The sequence below is a fragment of the Pongo pygmaeus genome, chromosome 10 (genome assembly GCF_028885625.2).
Source record: "Pongo pygmaeus isolate AG05252 chromosome 10, NHGRI_mPonPyg2-v2.0_pri, whole genome shotgun sequence".
NCBI lineage: Eukaryota > Metazoa > Chordata > Mammalia > Primates > Hominidae > Pongo > Pongo pygmaeus.
In genome coordinates this window covers 21,020,902-21,044,351 of record NC_072383.2, presented here as the reverse complement: position 1 = coordinate 21,044,351, position 23,450 = coordinate 21,020,902, and the positions used below count along the sequence as shown (strand labels likewise).

Sequence of the window (23,450 nt, the reverse complement as noted above, 5' to 3'; positions counted from 1 at the left end):
GAGAAATGAAAACAAATATCCACACAAAAATTTGAACACAAATGTTCATAGCAGCATTATTCATAATAGCCAAAAAGCAAAAACAACTAAAATGTCTACTAACTAATCAATGGATAAACAAAAATGGTATATCCATACAATGGAATATTATGTGGCAACAAAAAGAAATGAAGTAGTACTGATACATGCTACACCACGGATAAACCTTCAAAACATTATGCTAAGTGAAAGATGGTAACTACAAAAGACTGCAAATATTTTGATTACTTTTATAAGAAAAGTCTGGAATAGGCAAATCTATAAAGACAGAAAATAGATTAGTCATTGATTAAGCCTGGAAGTAGTAGAGAGGCAGGTGAGAATGAGAAGTGGCTGTTAACAGGCATAGGTTTTTTAGGGGGCATGATGAAAATGTTCTGGATTAGTGGTGATAGCTCCGTAACTTTGTGAATATACTAAAAAACAATGAATTGTATACTTTAAGTGGATAAATCACATGGTATGTGAATCATATTTCAATAATACCTCTATGCACACACACACACACACCTCACAGTAAAGGATCTCCTTGAGGAAAACCTGATAAACATCGGTCTTGTCATCCCTATTTAAATTTGAGAAGCACTGTTAAAAATATTGAGGAATAGAGTAGGGAATTGTAACTAACTTCTTTATGTGTAAGATATTTTGGCTGTATTAAACAATATGTATAAGCATGGCTTATTTCTAATAGAAGTGATAAGTATATGTATGATGATCATTATTCCTATTCGTAGTGACTTTGGAATTATTTAGGAATCTTTCCACTTACATTAGTTCCACCTGCAGAGTCTGAACCAAATGGAGATTTTGTAAGTACTTACACTGTTTTTATTTCAAAATTGGCTCCAGGCATAACACTCTACTGAAGAGATGCAATATCTAACATTTTTGGATTTGTTATTTTAAACTATAGTTCACCTAGTAGCTTTCATTTTCCTTTTTTTTCCTGTGAGTAAATCCCCTCTTAAAACACTTGAGCAGAGATTTCAGCATTAATATGTATAAAACATATTTTATTAATTGAATAATTCTCCAAATAATTAATGTTTTGACCAATATGTGACCCTTTACATATATTAATAATCACATAATCCAATATTATATGCTGAGAGCTGTCAGATGCTGCCTGTACAACAAAGACAGAATTCTGGCCATCTCATTTTAATAGGGAAGAAAAATATGTAAGCATATTAAAACAAAACGTAAGCACACAAAACATTTTTTTTATTAGTGGTTGAGTCCTTACTGTGTACCAGGCATGTACTAAGTATTGTTTACGCATTATTTTAAAAATCCTCAAAATAACCTGCTGGAGCAGTATTATTTCCCCTCTCTCATAAATGATAGAACTGGGACACATAGAGAGCAGAGCTTTTACTCTGTGGAATCCTCTCCAGGTCCCACAGGCAGAATGCAAACAGCATAGAAGGTCTACTGTTGAAACACTAGCTCTTACTCTCTACATTTTATTCCTCCACACATGAATGGGTAGGTGCTATAATTCACAAATATGGAAACAATGAATTCTTCCCTAAAAGGCTAAGGCATCAGTGAAAACTGAGCTAAAGAAAGCATGTAATGTTTGAGTTGGGTTTTAAGGTATGTACAGATTACCAGGGATGAGGAGAAATCCTAGGTAGATTGGGGTCAAGACATATGGAACCTTATACATAAAGTTTAAGAGTTCAGGGTATACTTTAAAGGCAAGAGGAGACATCAGACACTTTAAAGTATGAATTATATGAACATGTCTGTATTTCAGAAAGCCAAGTCTATCAACATAATAGCAGATTATTTATGTAATGGGAGAACTTGTGGGAAGAAAACTGATGGCAAAATTACTTAGAAGACCTCTGCTAAATGTAGAGTTAAACACCATTTTTTATTAAAGTTCATACCTATTCTCTTTTTATTCCCACAGAGAAAGACCTGGTCAATTCAAGATACATTTCAATTGCAATACAAGCATTTCACCCTTTCACATTTAATGATTAAGCCATAAAATATTCATGGTATCATCTTTGTTTTTGCATGAGGATGCAACTGTGTCAACAGGTATAATTTATCTCCCAAAAAAAGCAAAGCCTAATAAATTAGAAAATCCATCAAAGGGAGATAAAGGACAGACATTTCAAAGGGGAAGAATATGATTCCTTTAAAAAGGTAATTTACATCTCAATTGCAGCCTGAGCCCCCTTAACAGTGCCAGAAAATGTGTCCAAAGGTCTAGAGTGGTTGCCAAGCACTGAGATTTCAATATTTTTAATTACACAGATTAGTGTGAAGGTTTGTCTCACTCAGGACATTGCACTTAAAGTATAAATGTGAATATGGATGAGAAGATAAAAACACTTATTTCGTGGCATACATCCTTTTAAGGGAGATCAATATATTGCTTTGCCTTTGGGGTCATTGTGACCCATTAGAGGTAGATCATAATCACCTCACCTATTGAAGAGGACCAAAATAGAGAAAGTAGCACAAGCAAAGGTTGAAGGCCTTCAGAAAGCCATAGATACTCATGCTCTGACAAGCAAATCCATATGGCGTATGTTAACTAATTGAATAATCACTGGGTACCTACAACCTGCCAGGCACAGGTTATGTAAGAGAGACAAAAAGCTGAATGAGTCTCCACCTTGGAGGAACTCTCATTCTCTAGAAGGAAACAAAACATGTAAATAATTACAATATAATAAATATCATAACCCTTAAAGTATCTGTTTCTCAGTACCAGGAAAGGCCGCATAACGTGTGGCTTGAAGGTTGAAAAGGGTTTTATCAGGAAGAAATAAAGTAGGTCCAGTGGTGGGGGCTGGAGGATCATGCCAGGTATATGGAACACCCCTGGCAGATGCTAAGAATGTGAAAGTACACAGGTGATTTGCTCAGAAAAAAGACGGGTGCACAGATGACCTGTACTTAAGATGCACTAAAAAAAAAAATGGTGGGAAAATCTGAATGTAATTTTGAAAGGCAGGCTAAGAATTTAGTAAATGTATACTATTGGTTTAAAATAATCACTACTTTGTTCAGATTTATTCTTTAGAAAGATACAGTGTAAGAAAGTGGGGGCCAAATGTCCAACAATGATAGACTGGATTAAGAAAATGTGGCACATATACACCATGGAATACTATGCAGCCATAAAAAATGATGAGTTCATGTCCTTTGTAGGGACATGGATGAAATTGGAAATCATCATTCTCAGTAAACTATCGCAAGGACAAAAAACCAAACACCGCATATTCTCACTCATAGGTGGGAATTGAACAATGAGAACACATGGTCACAGGAAGGGGAACATCACACTTCGGGGACTGTTGTGGGGTGGGGGGAGGGGGGAGGGATAGCATTGGGAGATATACCTAATGCTAGATGACGAGTTGGTGGGTGCAGCGCACCAGCATGGCACATGTATACATATGTAACTTACCTGCACGTTGCGCACATGTACCATAGAGCCTAAAGTATAATAATAATAATAATAATAATAATAATAATAATAATAATGAAAAAAAAAGAAAGAGAATGTGGGACAAGAAAAAAAAAAAAAAAAAGAAAGTGGGGGCCGGGTGCGGTGGCTCACGCTTGTAACCCCAGCACTTTGGGAGGCCAATGGGGGGCGGATCACGAGGTCAGGAGATCGAGACCATCCTGGCTAACACGGTGAAACTCCATCTCTACTAAAAATACAAAAAATTAGCTGGGTGTGGTGGTGGCACCTATAGTCCCAGCTACTCGGGAGGCTGAGGCAGGAGAATGGCATGAACCCAGGAGGCGGAGCTTGCAGTGAGCTGAGATCGCGCCACTGCACTCCAGCCTGGGCCACAGAGCGAGATCCCGTCTCGAAAAAAAAAAAAAAGAAACTGGGTATCACAGATTGCGGTCAAGTGAAGGTGGGTGACTCCAAGCAGAAAGACCTGTTATGAAACAGTTCTATAATCCAGGCAAGACATAAGGAGGTCTTGAGTCAAGGCACAGACAATAGGAATGGAGAAGATGGGGAAGATGGATAACCACTTCTGAGGTGGAATTTTATTTACTTAAAGAAGTTGAATAAGGGAAGCCATGAAAAAAGGAAAATACTGCTCACAATTTGTGTACTTTTCATACTGTACTATAAATAACTATCTTGAAAAAAATGCAAAGTCCTTAATGGCAAGGCCTAGCTGTGCCTGGCACCTACAGTCACTTAGCTGTGCCTGGCACCTACAAGTTAGTTAACTAATTAATTACACAAATGCTACAATGTCAAGTAGTATGGTTGAAGTTCCAAATTATTGTTACTACCATAATTATATTATGTTTGAAAGTTATCTCAATATAGCATGGGACACTTAATATATTCTTGTTGACTGTGTTGACTAACTTTCAATAAAGAGAAACTAATACACAAAAACCTGACATAAATGTATCTATTCAACCCAAATGTTATTTCTCTTGTCAGTATTACTAATATTCACATTGAATGGTAGTTATTTGCCTGTCATGTTTAACCACATCAGTGTTGCCAATCTGTATTTGTAAGAAACCAAAGAATCTCTCAGACTGATTGGTAAATGGATAGATTTATATCTTTAAGTTCCATATACCATAAATGGGTATATTTATACCTTTAAGTTCCATATAACATAATCATCAGCTTAATAAATTTAAAATCATTACATAAGTTAATGTAAATATAAAATAATTACATAAATAAATTACATGATTTAAAATAACTACATAAATTTCAAATACCCACACAGTATATATATATCCACAAATTACTCCATGTTAAATAAGACAAATGCCTAGAATCTAAATTATTATATTTCTTACCACAGATTTTGTCAGTGTGCCTTTTTTTGTCTTATGTATCTATCACTTTTATTTATAGCTCTTTATATAGCTTTTCATAAAGATGACTCTACCGGTATACTTACTTTGCATTCAGAGAACATATTAGTAAATAAGCACAAACTAAATAAAAATTAAGTTTCTTAAAGTTTTCAATGTATCTGCTCCATATTTTGCTGTTTGTCACTTTCATCTCTGAGGGCAGAAGTTGGAACTTCAAGGTATAGATCTATCCATCAGACTTGCACACAGGACATAAGATATATAAAAAAGACTTTTATTTCAAAGTTCCTAAAATTAAATAACAAATAGAAGTTTAAGAGATGGAATAAACAATTTAAAAATCCGTCAGAATTTTCAACATAAAATAAATCCTCTGATAATTCCAAGTCTCCAATTAACTTCTTAGGTATTTTGGAAAGTACCACTCTTGTCAAAATAGTGGTATCATTTGTTTAATGATAGCCCAATATCTTGACACTGTAATTCTCTAATAAGGATATACTTCCCAAAGTTCAAAGAAATAGTTACAGTGCAATTTTTTTTCCAACGGAATAAATTTCACACTAAGTTTTAAGTCTCAGTTCTGCAACCTTCAGAAATTCATGTCACCTCTCTGGGCTTCACAGAAACGTATAAGACAGGATAGGCTACTACTGTCTTATCACAACAACCGTCTTACCCATCTAGTAAGGATTTCATGATGGAGCAAACGAGAGATCAAAAGGAGTACCTTCTTATCTAATATAATGATTGTGAGTAGAAGAAATCTACTTATATTGTGATTTTAAAACTTAACTATACATTTTGTAAATTTAATATGGTCAAGTATCCAAAGTATAGAATTATCTTTAATTTTAATTTTTCCCCTTCACATCAAATAAACATTATTTTTTCCTGTAATGATGGAATAAAGGGATCACTGCTTATAATGCCTTATCAGCCATCCTGCAAGAACAAATATGGGAAAGTGTTTACCTAGATGCAGTTAGGTTTTTTGGTTTGTTTTTAACATAACCAGCTTTTGCTGAGGTTAGTAGAATAAATGGAACAATTTTGTCTCAGAATATGAAGATAAATAGAAACTCTTCTAAGAGGGATGATGCTAAGAGGGGAGCTGTGTAGGTATCATAACTATGTCCTGATAGGGGGAACCCTCTTAGCCTCCAGGAGCTTCAAGCAACCTACTTTGGGGTGACATTTCAAAGGAGCAGACCTCTGGATTATCATAAGGAAGAGTGCTTATCCTAACAAAAACCTGAACCAGATAACAAAAAATATCTTTTCATTTTCAGGATCCCAGTTTGAGCTTACTATAAAGTTTTAATTAAACAGTCAAAACTTACACTGCATGGAGGTATTTAAAAACATGATTAATTTCTACAAAAAGAACAGACCATGATTCCAATTAATGTACAGATCGAGAGGCCTATAGGAGGACTTGAATGATCCTTGTTCCATTGTTTAATTTGTTGATGCACATGTCTCTTTTTAAATTACTAATTAATTTTAGCTTGAAAAGGGGGAAATTGTTTAAGCAATACTTTTCCATAGCGCCAGTTCTTAATAAAATATATTTTAAGCTAGGCGTGATGGCATACACCTATAGTTCCAGCTAAGCAGAGTGTAGCTGAGCTAAGAGTGGGAAAATCATTTGAGCTCAGGAGCTAGAGTCCAGCCTGACCTACACAGTGAGACCTCATCTCTTAAAAAAAAAAAAAAAAAGTATTGTATAGTCGTTAATATATATTCATAGACTCATAGTCAATTCTTGAAAAATACTTGAATCTATTATCACATTAGATTTATCTCACGAAATGTATACTCTGAGTCTTATTTCTACTATCTGGAGTTGGGTATGCCCATAAGATGTAGTAATATGTTCAAGTTTAGCTGACTAATTCATTGACTACTATGAATTACGGTACAGCTTATAAGTTATAATTTGAGTGTTATAAACTATAACCTATAGTTTGAGTGTTTACACTAAGCAAAGAAAAATATATAACAATTATATTATTCTCCAGATTTCATTAACCAACTGTGGGAAGTGAAAGAAATGACCGAATAACTTTTGTCTCCTCAAGTTTGAGTTTTTATTTTAATAAATGAAGTCTGTACCTGAAATTATCAGACTTCAAGATTGTGTTATAAATGAAATAATTCAGTACAAAGATAACAAAAAAATGGACAATAGAAAAACAGTCCTCATAACAATTTGTGAATTATGGTGCATTTATCTTTACAGCAAAAGAAATTAAAAAGTTTTATTTCTAGAGACAGGCATTGAGCACTGAACCTGGGAATTAAATTGGGTTCCAGACTTGACTACCTTGCTAATTACTTCTCCAGGAGATCATGACTAGTAATATCTATGATGTATTAGTTTGCTAGAGCTGTCATAACTAGGTAAACAAATTCAGTGGTTTAGAACAACAGTAATTTATTATTTCACAGTTCTAGAGGCTGGAAGTCTGAAATCTAGATGTCAACAGGGCTATGCTCTCTCACATCTGTAAGAGAAGAATCCTTGCCTCTCCCTGGCTTCTGGTTGGTTTGCTGGCAATTCTTGGGGTTCCTTGGCTTGTAGATGCATCATTAGAATTCTCTGTCTTCAGATGGCCATCTGCCCTCAAGGGGTGTCTGTGTCCAAATTTCCCTTTTTCATAATGATACCAGTCATGTTGAATTAGGGCCCACCATAATGACCTCATTTTAACTTGGTTACCTCTGCAAAGACCCTATTTCCAAATAAGGTAACATTTTGAGGTGTTAGGGGTTAGGATATCAACATATCTTTTGGGGAAAACACAATTCAACTCTTAGTATATGGGTCTCAGTTTTCTCAACTACATAATAGGGAAGATTATTATTATACCTAAAGGGGCTCTCAACCAATTATGGATGGAGCAATTTTCATTTTCTCCAAGTAAAATATATGCTTGGTAAGTGGTATTGATAGCACTTGCTGAATGAAAGAACTTGGTAAGAACTGTGCTGCCTTCTGCACTTTCTGGAAGAACCTACTTGGAACAATTATACATGTAGTAATTGACCTATGATTCTTCTGGTAGATTTTATTTAGAGATTTGGGACTCCTCAATTAGATAATCTCCAAGACCTTTCTAGCCATGACTTTCATGATTCTAGAACATATTTAAAAATTGAATTCCTATTATAGAGATAAAATCAACAAGACAAACATATCTGTCCTGCTCATTAATTTTTAACATGAAAACCTAAAAACCAGGAAAAAAGTCCCTCATAGTACTTAAAATATTATTCTTATTAACACTTTTACTAATGCTTTTCAGTTTCTCTAAACTAGAGTCTATTCTCTGTAAATACTTTGTTTCATCTATAAATATATACTTCTCAGGATATACTCATTTTGATAAATCATAGTATTCATAAAAATGTCATCAAGTACCTATTTGCTAGATGTTATACTTCTAGCCTCTGTCATAATATGTGCTCTAGAAAGTTCACGTACCTCTCCCTCCCTTCAGTTGTTTCAGTTGTCAAAGGCAGATGTTAATTAAAATCCCATCAGGCATGTCCAATGGGCATACCTTATTTATCAATATCTTATTACTAAATTATTGTAGATGCAGTAAGTACTAGGAAGACAATGGCCTCATCAAAGATTCTGAACATTATAAACATAATCAAGGTTGCAAAGAACCATGCTGAAAGGACTTAGATAGTCCTTGTGGAGGCAGAAGCTTTCATTCATTTACCTTGGCTCTCCACTAGGTTTAACTTCTCCGTTCCTGTGTCTCTGATTCAAAGTGTCATCATTCCTCCTGGGGCAACTACCGAACTGCCACCATCAGAATATTTCACAATATATTATTCAACACCAGTGTGCTAGCACAGATCACAAAACGCAACCATGTACATAATACCAGTAGCTGGGGTTTGAGAAAGGGAGTAAGATGAAAGCAGGGCTGCACTGAAAAGACTAAGAAATAACAAACCAAATGCAAATCAGTGTGACAACCTCCTAGGCTGGAAATTATTCCCAGCCTAAATTTTTAGCAACTGAGAACAACTACTCACGATAAAAAGGACAACCACCAAAAGAAACAATTAAAGTTGTCAGGGCATTACAAAGCCTATGTACCCTTTAATCATCCTTTTAAAACCTGCTCAAAAGGACTGGGCCCATTCTTACAAACTCCCTCACTTTCAATCTGAGTCTGAGCCTCAGAAAATCGAACACTTACAGCCGGGTAGACAGAGCCTGAGAAAGTTTTGTGAGTTTTGCTTTTTTTTTTCCTTTTAAAGTTATACAGACACACATAAAATGTCTGCTTCTACATTTTAGCCACCACAACATATAAAATGATGGGGTTTAAACAGTAAAATAACAATATACTGGGGGCAAAAAAGTTTTGCCCCTGGCATCGGGTATTATAAACATCAAAGAATGCCAGTATAAACCTTTATTCAAGAGACTGGGTTCTTTGTCAAGTAATGCCTTTCTTCCAAAACATCCTTGCTGCCATATGTCTGTACTCAGCCAGCTGCAGATCTAATAAGAAAGTTCTTATTCATGTTGTATAATGTTTTACAGGTTTGCCACGGGGGTCACTCACTGTGAGTCCTTTACGTCAGAGTCAGAACTCTAACAAACAGGCAGCGGAAAGATGCCAAGAAATGTAGGTTGGGAGGAAAGAGGACCGAGGAAAAAGAAAAGAAACTGTGCATCAAGCTCATAGCCTTTCTATTTATCTGGCACTCATTGAATGCCAGAAACAGTGTTTTTGTTATTATTATTAGAGAAGAAAAAGAAAGGAAAAGGGGCAGCTATTAGGTTGTACAAACATTATCATTCACTATAAGATCAGAAATACTTAACTAACTCTCCTGGCTATCTATTTAGAAACGAGTGATCCATTCATCTTCTCAAATGTTTGGAAGCTATTTAATTATGTTTCTGTTGTAGTATTCATCATGTTAAAAAAAACAAACAAACAAAAACAAAACAAAAAACACGGCCGGGCGCAGTGGCTCACCCCTGTAATCCCAGCCCTTTGGGAGGCCGAGGCAGGCGGATCACCTGAGCTCAGGAGTTTGAGACCAGCCTGGCCAACATGGTGAAACCCCCTCTTTACTAAAAATACAAAAATTAGCCTGGCATGGTGGCAGGCGCCTGTAATCCTAGCTACTCGGGAGGCTAGGCAGAAGAATTGCTTGAACCTGGGAGGCGGAGGTTGCAGTGAGCCGAGATCGCGCCACTGCACTCCAGCCTGGGGGACAAGAGTGAGACTTGGTCTCAAACACACACACACACACACACACTCACACACACATGGAAAAAAATATCTCCTAATGGCCTTAAAACATGAAGATGTTTTATTAGCTTCATAGCTTACTTCAATAAAGGAGTTGGTTACATCATCAATTACAAACACTATATTACCAATACAAACTCATGTTGACACGAAATAAGATTCAGCAAGTAAAAAAAAAAAACCAGTTTAAGATAGGCACTATAGGAAATAACATAAACTGGCATCCATTCACTTTTCAAAAACTGAATGGAAGACAGCTTTTACTGAGTCTTTCCTATCCCAAATACCATATGCCTTGCTATGAACTCATTAAGTAGATTTGTAGGTCATTCACAGAACATGAATCTCTGCTTCCAGATGCTTAGAGGTTTAGAAGGCATATTATACATACCCATATTACTTTATTTTTCCATGATGACTTGCTATAATTGTAACACTTTTTTAAAAAAATTTGATTTAAAAAATGATTTTCAAGTGAGTTTTTAGATCCCAGACGTTCAAAAATTTAATCACAGGCAAATAAGCTTTCAAAATGATATAATGCAATCTCAATGAAATTGAAATATTGCTGGCTCATTTAAAATACAGAATCTAAAAGCCAATAAAAAGATACTTACAGAGTTGCTGACTAGAAGTCAACTTGAAAATAATATCAAGAGAGAAAAATAATTTTATTGAGGAACAATAGTGTCAACTAAATAGAAGGTGAGCCAATGTGTAAAGAAGGTGAAGATATGTCTCACCCCTCAAGTGTGATGTCCGTGTCACCACAGAGGTCTCCAAAAATAATCTTCATATGAATTCAGAAGCACAAGTGGCTTGTGCTTCACCTTACTGGTGAATTTTACATTAGTATCCAAAGCCTTACCAACTTTGAAACAAAAGTCCTCAAGTATAAGGTTTTCTTTTACTGAGAAAAGTGATTATTGTTTTTCACTCTTATTTATGAATACTCAAAGAAAAGCACAAATCTCCAAGTAAGAAATTTTTCCGCAGTTCTCAGTACTGATAAGATAGCAAGTTCTGGTTACTCATTACCTCATTTCACAGTTTTCTGATTTTGTCAACTTTTCTCTTATATCTCAATCCTTTATCCTCTCATACTTTTAGAAGTACTCTTTAGTAACCTTACCAAACAGACTAAACCCCCCAAAAACGAAGCAATATTTTGTAGTCAGTCAAATTTTACTGTCTTCAAAGACATTCAGTCAGCAGCAATGTTACACAGCAGAATATCAAAATCCTATTAAGAATAAATCATATAAACAATGACTGGTGTTATATTCTGAAATAGTGACTGACACTAAAGGGTCTTTGTTCAAAACAATTTTCTTGTTGCTTCAATGAAAGCACCTTGAAGATATTTTTAAAGTACACAGTGATAAAGTGAAACAGATGACGTCAAAAGCGCCCCCCCCACCAAATCAGAATGTTTCCATGTTAAAAGATTTGAAAAAGGAACAATAACATTATTATTCTTAAAATCAATTTTAGTCCCTCAAACTCCATCTTGTTGGCAACATTAGAAGTCCTTCAAATGTAAAACTGAACATGATGATAGCAACAAGAATAGTAAACGATGATGACTACACAACATATTTTTCTAAGCACACTTCCTGGGTGACCTCATTCAGTCCTCACAACACATATATTACTATTCCTTTTATGCAGATGAGGAAACTGAGGCATAGGGAGAATAATAACTTGCCAAAGGCTCCAGAGCAGTAATGTAGCTCCATCTTCTTTTTTGTTTGAGACGGAATTTCACTCTTGTTGCCCAAGCTGGAGTGCAATGGTGGATCTCGGCTCACCACAATCTCCGCCTCCTGGGTTCAAGCGATTCTCCTGCCTCAGCCTCCCGAGTAGCTGAGATTACAGGCATGCACCATCACGTCTGGCTAACTTTTTGTATTTTTAGCAGAGATGGGGTTTCTCCATGTTGGTCAGGCTGGTCTCGAACTACCAACCTCAAGTGATCCACCCGCCTCAGCCTCACAAAGTGCTGGGATTACAGGCGTGAGCCACCGAGCCCAGCCTAGCTCCATCTTCTAACCACAAGAGTGTAGTGCACAGAGGTTACCTCTGAGGGCAAGGAATGGCGTGAGACAGATTAGGGACCCACAGGGGCTTTCCAAGATTGTGGAATGGTTACTTCTTAGACTCAATGGTTGATGCCTGTGGGTTCATTTTATGTTATTATTATTCTTATGGTAAAAATAACATACATAAGATATATAGCTATATATAAAATATTTTTAAATGATATGCACATGTAATACTATATATGTTATATATGCTCTTTAATGTGTGATCTATTTCACAATTTAAAAATTTAAATAAAAAACTAGCTATTATACAAATTTTAAAAGCTGGCCTAAGTAGCATCTTGACTGAATTTGAGATTTAGGCAATAAACTTCATCATCTTTTAGTGAGCACACACCATGATCTTGGCAAAATTTTGTCACATTGTAGAAGACAACTGAAGATGCCCCCTCTCTTCTAAGAAAAAAAGCTTTGGCAAGTAATGGCTACTCTAGGCTGTGGTTTTCTCATTCAAAAACAAGGAAATGGGACAGATTATCATTACAATACCTTGCAGTTTTAGAATTCGAAGGATGTGAAGAGCTAAATGAAGCCACAACTGCTAAGAAAACTTGTCACTGAAACCTAAACACAGTGGGTAATACCAGAATTTGTTAAATCAGGAGTACAGCTGAAGACTTATTCTATAGAGTGCTTCTATTTTGTTCCTCCTATGCCTTTCTTAAGCTGCTCCCCTGGGGCCGTGATGGTAGTTCTACAAGTAAGCACGACAACTGGTAACTAGGGTTCAAGACTTGGTTGCCCACTAAAGAGGTATGAGTCCTTAGACAGTCATTTAACCACTCCTCCCTTTAAATTTTTGTTAAATATGTGAAAATAGCTTTTATCAGTGATACACACATGTAAAGTAATAAACTTGTATCTTCCTAAAGAGTATGTGCAATTGAAATAACATTTTAAATGTTCCCAGTAGCACTTGATGAGTCATTTTAAAGCAAAGAACTTTTCTACGAAGTGAATCATCCACTGATTATTCTCTTCTATAATTCAAATTTTAAAAACATTTTTTACTTTAAGTGATGCATTCCTACATCAGGGAAGTATTGTTTTCTGAAAGAAATCCCAAGAATCACATGCCCAGTTAGAAATCATAAATTTCATTGTTGCTTTGGTGAATAGCTCAGGGTATTCAAATCAGAAAATATCAAGGTCTAGGACACTAAAAATCAACATCTGAATTCAACATTAAGAAATGCCTCTGTATAAGTGGTAATAAATAAGCCAACTGTCAAAATGATCTAAGTACTATTAACTTAAAAAGAAAGACAATTATTCTTTTGGCCCTGTAGACCAAAGAATTTTCCTGTTGAAAGTTCAATAGAGGAAAAGGAAATTAGAGAAAGAAGACAAGATCGCAACTGAGACAAGAGGAAAAGGAGAGCGCTCCTCCTCTAAGCAGAATTGTGTATGCTCTCTGCATATTCTCCAAGTTTCAAGGAGAACCTACAGCAGGCAGCTGATGAGTCTGGATCCCATAAACTGGGAGGTGAGAACACTTACCTGTATGGCAAGAAGCTCTGGCCTGTGAAAGTCAAGAGGGACCTGTGGCACCAAGGACTCCGAAACAGAAACATGGCAACTTCAAGGAAGGCATTAAACTTGGGATTGGGCTAGGATGCTGCCACTTCAACACGTCAATCTCAAGATTAACATAGGAAAATATTATTTATCATTCATTAAAATTTTCACTATCTTTAGCCTAATGCCACCCACCCCACCCCCCAGGTACACCCCAGGACTTGGTATTTAGACCTTCTCCATGTGCATTCATTCCCTTGGTGATCTCAGACTAACTAGTTTTTTAAAATACCATTTACATGACCACAACCCCTCAGTTAATATTCCCAGTGCCAACCTTCCCCATAAATGGCACACTCACAAATATTGCTTCATACATGGCTAATGAGCTTTTGAAACAACTTTTCTAAAATCAAATGTGTTATTCTTCCCCCAAAGTCTGCTTTTCCCTGCCCCACCCCATTTCATTGTCTCCAATCTTACTATGAGGTAACATCAGAGAACAGTAGGTACCATCAACAACCTTAGGATCATCCTGCCCTCTCACATCACATTTCCAATGTATTCAACAGCAATTTCTGGAGGTTCAGCCCTTCTACAGACATCACAATTCCAACCGTGCCTCAACTCACTAAAATCTCTAACCTAGATAACCGCAAAGCTTTCCTCCCAGATATTCTCACATCATTTAAGTGCTCAAACAAAGACAACACCCCAAAAGCCACACACTTTTACACTATCTTCTTTCCCTGTTTTATTTTCTTTATAAAACTCAGCCTTTCCTGGCATACTTAATAATCATCCGTTAATTATCTGTCTTTTGCAGTAGTTCTCAAACTCTCACAATCACCTGAAGGGCCTGTTAAAAGACAAATTGCTGAACCCTACTCTCAGAGTTTCAGATTCAGTAGGTCTAGGCTGGGGCCTTGAGAAATTGCATTTCTAATAATCCCCAGCACACTGATCCTAATGATCTGGGAACCACACTTTGAAAAACACTGCTCTACAGAGTGTAAGTTCCTGGAGAGCCGGGCCCTTGTGTTGATGGTCACTGTATCGCAAGCACATAAGAGAGCAGACGTGAATGATGCTGTAGGGTAAACTTAAGCAAACCTTTAGAATGACCCTGTACAGTAGACACACCTGAAAGTGTGTCCCAAGCTAGGGAATCTGGGAGTGGCCAACCTGAAGATTTGTTCTTTGTCTATGAGGAACATCTGAAATCCCCATCCCATCCCATGGAACATGGGCCATACAGAGGAATGAGGCCCTGAGTTTTGGGTTAATGAAGGTTGCCAGGTGGAGATCATAAAGGAGACAGTGTTAAGTGAAAATGCTATATAAACTGCATGCTGTTTGCAAGTGGTTGCGGTTTTCCTGCCCAGCCTGCCGCCACTGGACCATTTCTGTAGGTAAGTTGGTTCTCCTGTCCAGCCCACTGCCACTGACTCTCTCCTCTGTATGTAAGCTCCTAATGAAACTCCATGTCGCCTTTGTTGGCTCTGGGTCTCTTCTTCAGCCTCTTGAACCTAGTACCTTCCCTATCGAGGTTAATGAGGGTTCGGCACAATAGACGCTCAATAACTTTCGTTGAACAAATGAATTCATAATCTTGAAATAAACCTATTTTAATATAACAGACATTTCCATGAGCATTTGATTCTAAATAATTTATCTCAAAACTTCAAAACTACAAAGCATAGTATAAATACACACATATATCTTTTTAAAATGGACTGCGTATCAAATTGGAAATCTGGGCATTACCAATCACTATGAAACACATTGATAAGAGAGTGTACATGTTCAGTATCACTAATTCACAACTGAGTATTCAATCCATTTAAACTCACTTACCTTTCAAAATGACTGGCTAAAATGCTTGATTACACTCCCAACATGTAAAGTTTTCCAGACTTAAAAAAAATCTCTTATTATTCATGTTACCACTCCTCTTTCGTACCACAAACTTTATCTCACAGAAGCTAGATTGTGTAGAAGTTCCTGGCTCCAAAAGATGTGTATAAATTTAAAACTATATCCACCTATTTCATTCCTGTCCAGCCAGCCTGTTTCTAGACATCTGCACATGAACCTGATTCTTACAACACCAAGAATACAAAAAAAAAAAAAAAAAAAAAAACTCCAGGAGAGACAGCCAGGAGTTTGGCCAGGAATATATTTGAAGCAAAAGGAAAAGGTATACAACAAATAAAAGGAATAGCACTTGCAACAAAATATGTTTACATCCACAGGAGAAGCCGAGGCCATTCTTTAGTTCAAACTGTAGGACATGAAGAACGGCCCATCACAGAGGTGAAGAGGATGTTTCATGAGCCAAGGTCTCCCCTCTGGATCTCCTCCCTCAGTTTTAAACCATCAGCCCCCTTTGCAGCATAAGTCCCAAGTGGGTTGCCAAGTACAAAGCAGAGAAGTCACTGCACAAAACAGATGCTAGTATTTCTCAGAACAACACTTGGCTCTGGCTTCTGTTTGCCTGACTCTGACCCCATTCCTCCTTTTGCCACAGAGCTGACAGCTGATGGTGGGTGCTTCTGAGCATACAAAGCCAAGAAGCGGCAGAGGGATCATCAAACCTTGGGCCAAATCCTAGAAATTATTTGGCAACGTGATCTGTTGTCCTGCTACTTTATGTTTTCATAAGCATACAGTAAAACAAGCCAACAATCAAAAAACACAATATAGCAAAATCTTCTCATTCTACTGGCAGACATAAGAAATATTTATAATTTATTTTCCTAAGCATCTGCATGTATCTTTTGGCTGACTACTCATGGTGAATTTTTACTCCTATGTTGGTTGATAGCCAGCACACACCAGGATGGAACTCAACCACTTCTAAGCAACTGCGTATTCAGGAAACAATAAAGCCAATTTGAATGGAAATTCAAGTCAAATAATTAGCTAAATATGCCGTTGATTTTAGCTCCTGAATTTCTTTAGGAATCATGATGTCATTGCCAGCCTAAAACTAACCCACCCAGGGCTCCACATTACTTACAGAAAAAAGTCGTTTATTTGTCATGGCATAGATGGTTTTTTATTATCACATACCTCCATTCCAGCACTTCAGTTGTTTCTCTTTGTATCATGTGCTTGGCGATACTGCACTACTTGAATTTCACCAAACATGTTGGATTTTTCATTACTGATACCAATGACTATGGTGCAATTCACAGGCTTTAGCGTTAAACATATCTAGGTTCAAAGCTTAGTACCCTCACTGAATAGCGATGTCACCTTAGGCAAGCTTCTTTAAATCTGAATCAGCTGTATCATCATTGAAATGAGGATTAAGGACATCTATGTTGGAGGAGTATGGAGAAAACTGATGTGAGATGATGTCCCTTAGCAAAGTACCTGGAGCAGCACAAGCCTTACCTTCCTCACCACCCCTCTGCCAGCTCCAGCTCATCTTCCAAAACCTGCCTCAAAAGTCATTTCCCTGATGCGGCCTTCCTTCTCTGACGTGCCTTTTTTGTTCTGCTACAGGACTGAGAAAATCAATCAACCAAACAAAAATCCCTTTCTCTTCCTTTGCTGTTGGGAACTACGTCTTGCACATATGTTCATTAGTGCAGTTACTTTATGATGCAGCACATATTTTTACATTCCCTTCTTCATTAATCAGTAGTAGACATACTGTGTCTAAATTATCTTTGTATTAAATACTTAAATTAATACTTGCCACAAAGCGTACTTCATAAATGTAGAACTTAATGAATATAGAGATCAAAGGGAAAATTCATACAATGTGTTCTATGAGCACATAGTAAAATATTTTTTTAAATCACTATCCTTTATTATTGCAGATATCAAAATTGAGATATATATTCCTTACTTAACAAAGATTTGTCAGTAATCAATTCCATACCAAGCATTGTAGACATAAAAGTGAATATGACATTGCCTTGAGATGTGACTCAGCTTATGGGGTAGCCACAGACTCTGTGTGCACAACTCCAGGGGGCACCAGTCATAATTTGGCCACTCCTGGTGTTGTGTAACAGGAGTTTCCACACTCACTCCATGATATCTACTTGCTTTAAGAGAGGGACTTTCAAAATAAAAGTAGAGAGAATAAAGAATAACTATCTTTATAAGTATAGCAAAGTTAAAGAACTACTCCATAAGAAGCCACATTTAGTCACATAAACTACAACACTACATAATCATATACTTCCTAGCCTCATAAAAATGCCAATTGCTACCCCTAAAGTTATGAAAAACATTTTACACAATCTTCTTTAGCAACACAGATCAATACAATGACTATTTGCCACATGTAGCAATTTCAATTAAATTAAATTAAATCAAATTTAAAAAAATTCTGTTCCTCAGTTGCACTAGCTACACTTCATGGATGCAAGAACCACTTGTGACTGTGGCTACCAGATTCAATGACATAGCTACAAAAAAATTCATCAGTACAGAAAGTTCTATCTAACAGTGTTGCATCTAGAGAACTAAATAAAAGTCTGTTTTTTAAAAAAATCTGATTATGCCTCTGTTCATTTAAATCCATTATTAAGTGATTTATTAACTCTTCTACCAAAAAAAATTGGTCACCATTTTCTTTTACATGCAAAAGGAGAAAAAAAAAAGATGGAAGGAAAAATACTTCAGATCTGAAACATCTATTAATCTTGGTTTCCAAATATGGAAATACTCCAATCCAACATTAGGAAGGCTTTTTTTAATGACAGAGCAGTTTACGTAATTTTAAAAAGCAGTCTTCTATTCAAAATATATATTGCTTTTGCTTTCTTTTTGAATTCAGTTATTTTCTTAGCCACAGGTAAAGGGATAAATTTGGTTATACTTGGAGATCTTCTCCCAAATGAATCTTGTTTTTTCTCCAGTATTAAATACCTTTGAAGCTCTAACTCTGAGCCCTCTAAAAGTTCAGTCATTGTCATAGCAAGGATTAGAAAGCTTTCAAAATATGTCCTCTCAGGCTGTAAAAAACAGAACGGATTCTTAGTCTTTATATATTCATGCAAAAAATTTTCTATGCCTGTAATACATTTGAATATTGAGAAGATCTCTCTTTATAAAGCAGTCCCAGGAATGAATAACCAGTCCTTTCTGAAGCACTGGAGAAATTTGTTTGCAATTTACCCTTGTGGGGCAAATATGTAGTGTCTCCCCATTCTTAAGGAGATATAAATATTTTGATATTCAAATAGTATATAGGAATTACCCATGACAGAATAGCTGCTGCCAAGGAGGGAGACATGAGTCCCTGTCTGTCTTCAGAAAAGAACATAGCATAGTCAGTGTTTCTCAAAATGTGCCTTGGACCACTCAGATTAGGAGTCTCTTTGTAAACGGGTGTTACTAAGTGGATTTCTGTGGGCTACATTCAGGATCCCAGGTTTATTAAGTCATAATCCTAAGGTTGGGACCTAGGAATGTGCATCTGTCAAGTGAGCGAGAGACTGGTGTGCACATTCTAATTTGAAACCATTGTCAAAGTGGCAGGGATAAGAGAAAATGGCCCCACATGACATTTCCCTGACCTACTGACTGAGCTTGAAAAGAGGAAAACCTGATATTTAAGATAACTGCTAAGTTTTATAACAACAAACCCAGGGATCCCACTTCAGTGATTTTTACTTATTTGTAAATAAATATAATCTTAAGGATATCCAGTAGAATTAAATCATCCAGTAGAATTAAATCATAAATACTCAGTTTGTTATAGGAGGCAGCTGTAGGAAACACAGCAGAAATTTTATAAAGAAGCTTATTTATGTCGTCATGGTGCCCATTATACAACAGAGAAAAACATTCTGAATAAGAGTTTACAATAATCACACAACATTTTTATAACCAAGCAATCCAAATATACTCAGAGGGAAAGTATCCTCTTTTCTCCCCATTGTTCAAAGTGTCACATAATCCCCATAGTCCAATCCCTTCTTCATAGTATAAACTGGTCAAGAACCAGGGCTATGTCTTGTTTCCTCAGTCATGTTTTATTCCTGATACCTAGATCAACTTAGTTGTTAAATCAAACCTTTTTGAATCGATGGGTGTAGGCACTAATGATAACAAGTACAACAAATGGCACTAGCTACTCTGAAAGAAATAAAGCAACTTTCAAAGTTACTTACCATTTCCTAGAACTGCATTGGAAAGTATGAAATAGAAGAACACATTTCTGTTGTTGACAGAGTCAAACTACTACAGGGCTTTACTGGCAACTTTGCCATTCAGTAAATGCCTGTGAGACACGAGCAAATCTTGTGCTCTCCTGGGGCTCTTTTTCCCATCTGTACAAAGAGGGGTAAAACAAGATGCTCTTCCTGCTTTGAAATTCTATAATTTGTACTGGGAGAAAAGAGTTCCTCATCCTAGCTATAGTTTTTAGCCTCACAGAATAAAATATTTTAGCTCATTCTTTTGAATAAAACTTATCTCAATGTAAATTACATTGGTGACATTAAAATACCTGCTGGTCTCTCTAATTAGTTAAGCTTCATTACATAGAAAAATATTTAACTTGACAAATTAGAAAATAAAAACGTTTGATTTTTGTAGTCAAAGAGGCCATAGCATAATGGTTCAGAGCCTGTCTCTAGAATCAGACTTTTATAAACATATTCACTATTAAATTAATCGCAGTGAAAGCAACTTGAAAAATTTAAAGAAACCTCATTAGAAAATAACTTGAGAATGCCATACCCTGAAAGAAATGATCCAGCACAAACCAAAGACATTGAGGCTTCATTTTTTTACATGTGTAAATGTATAGGTATTCTACATGCCAGGTAATGACTATGTTGATCATAGTACATTTAAAATATATGTGAAGTAGAACTGGCCGTGTAAATTACAGGATTGTTTCACTAACATTTTGAAAGATACAAATCAAGCAAATCATAGTTTTCTTTTACATGTCCACTTATTTTAAGTGCCACTCTATTAAACAAGAAATAAATGAAATTCATCAACGGCTCAGTAATTGATCCCACATAAAGCAAGACCTGGAGGTATCACTATCTAATAAGGTCAGAGACTTCACCAAAATGAATACCCAAAATCCATCCCTTTTTGAATGAGTTTGAATAAGAATCTATGAAAAAAAAGTATGCTTGTCTTCACATTTCTATAATAATTATCACTTCTCCCATTACCTTTGGGAGGTTTTGAAAGGTCAAAAACTTTCCTTGGCATGGCCTCTTGCCCAGAGAATACTAAGCAAACATGTTCTGAAAAAAAAAAAAAAAATACAGTGTAAGATTCTACACCACTAAGGAGATCAGGGATACTCTAGTCTGCTTCGGATTTCTGCATTAGTTAGAATACTCCACGTGTCCAGTGGAAGGTCAGTTTATTGTAGATTCTTTCCAGTGTAACCCAGTTTCCAGGGTTAAAGTTTGAGTGTCCAGAGGGCTAGCATTTCCAATCTGTGGTTATCTAATACAACATATCAACTGTCCTCTAGGAACTTCTCAAATCACTACCTATAGATGTGTAAAGCGGACTTTTTAAGCTAACGAGTTTTACACCCATTCGTCTACACTTGCTTTTGTGAAAAAGGAACCAGTGTATTACATATTTGACATACATTCTAAGGTCATGCATTCAGAAACACATTTAACATGTTAGCGGTATATTACATTATCATCACTATCAACAACCATTCCTTCAGTACCTACTATATGCCAGGCAGTATAATAGGCCCTTCACATATATTGTTTCATTAAATTCTTAAAACAACTTCTAATAAAGTGCTATGGTTTGAATATCTGTCCCCTTCAAACTTACATTGAAATTTAAATGCCATTGTAACAGTATTAAGATGTAGTAACTTGAAGAGCTGAACAGGCCCTGAGGGCTCTACCCATCATGGCTGGGATTAATACCATTATGAAAGGATGAGTTCGGCCCCCTCTTGCCCTTTCTTTGCCCTTCTGCCATGTGATGATGCAGCAGGAAGGTCCTTGTCAGATACTGATATCATAATCTTGAACTTTCTAGCTTTTAGAACTGTTCTAGAAATAAATTTCTGTTCTTTATAAGTTACCCAGTGTCAGGTATTCTGTTATAGCAGCACAAAATGGGCTAAGACAGGAACATGTTATTGAAACCATTTTACATAAACTTGGGTTAGGTCACATGCCAAAGTCACAAGCTAGTAAGATACAACTAATGTGGGAAGCCAAGTTCAATTCCAAAAACCATGTGCTTTCTATTATGCTTCACTGTCTCTCAACCTTTTCTAGCATGTTTAACTAACAGTTTATAATTCCTACAAGTGATGTTAACACTAAACAAATCTATAACTGAAAAGCTAAAGTATAACAATTATAGACCTGGGAATTAAGAATCAGAAAGTTTAAATGACTTTCTCAAGGTCACATAGCTCAAATGTTGTAGAAACAGGACTGACATTACTTCTACCTTTTGTTTTCAAGGGTTCTGTTCTTTTAGAAATGATAACGTTACTGCCATTGCATATATTTTCACATCAAATGTTATCAATCATGCTTTACTTCAAACACAACACAAAGAATATAATTTACACATGTGATGCATGGATTTGAGATCAATGACATTTAGAGAATTTAATAGAAGGTTCCTGTACAGTTTATAAAAAGAAGACTATTTCTTTCAAAATGCCTTATTTCCCAAACCATGTCAATCAGTTGAGTAATCAATAATATCCTATGATGATTTGAAAATAAAAACAAGCTAAATATTAGGTATAGGCTAAAGTATGTTATTGACTTATTTGATTATGCCTTGCAAATTTTGATATCTTTTTTGAAAATTTCAAACAAAAATAAAATGCCTGTGTCTCACCACCAGAGATGTGGATTTAATTATTTTAGGGTGAAACCTGGGCACTGGGATTTTTACATATTCCCATGTTATTTTAATGTGCAGCCAAGGTTGGAAGCCACTGCAAGTGTAACAGACTTACAGGTGGTTAGTGGAGGCGGTGGGACTTACAAATTAGTTTTCTTTGTCCCAGGTGTGTGTTATATTCACTACCTCTTCTTTTCTTCCAATTGAAACAAGCCAAAAAAGGTAACAGTACTTTAAGTTGGCAGTATTAAATTCAGAAATATTTTAATCTCATTTAATGGCATTATTTAAAGTCCTACTGACTGATAAATTGACTGAAATCCGTCTAAATTGTTTCAATCATCTCAGTAATACTTCAGTGGAATCTCTATCAGATGTGTCAAAACTGCTTGTGTGGTCCTTACAGTTTAATATAACATATCAGCACAGTCTCCTAACATAGGAAACCGATAAAAAGGTCATAAAAAAATCTGAAAATCTCGAAAATGCTAAAGTAATTTTAGTGTATATTTCCACAAATTCCATAAGAAACTAATACAACTGGGAAAACTACATCCAACAGTTTGTAGATTAAGGAAAATGAGACAAAACCTGTCTTACAACCATCCCAAGAGCTAATACCTTTCTCCAGAGAAAGTAAATGTCATTGATGGATTTTGTAGCTGTTAGACAATGCTAAGTTGCTATTACTCATGAAATACTTTATTTTCTGCCTTTCAAAAACAAATTCTCTTTTGAGATGTTGCAATGTCAGTCAGCAGATATTATGAAATAGACAATATTTTACCAAATCCCCTATTTT

The 23,450-nt window shown here is 36.1% G+C and overlaps 1 protein-coding gene across 6 annotated transcripts in view; it reads right to left on the bottom strand.

The window, feature by feature from the left end:
- The window catches only part of PDE3A (phosphodiesterase 3A), a 306,681-nt gene that overhangs the window by 137,665 nt on the left and 145,566 nt on the right, over positions 1-23,450 (bottom strand). The window contains exon 1 of one of the 6 annotated variants that reach the window (XM_063672484.1): positions 20,971-20,992. The exons of 3 other annotated variants lie outside the window; for them this stretch is intronic. Coding sequence is in view for 1 of the 3 variants with exons in the window: in XM_054443420.2 (XP_054299395.1) it covers positions 4,971-4,988 (18 nt within the window). In the remaining 2 variants the exon portion in view is untranslated. Of the gene's footprint in view, positions 1-4,970; positions 5,050-13,789; positions 13,813-20,970; positions 20,993-23,450 lie in introns of those variants that run through there. 2 more of the 6 variants (XM_063672483.1, XM_054443420.2) reach the window with 2 other exon arrangements.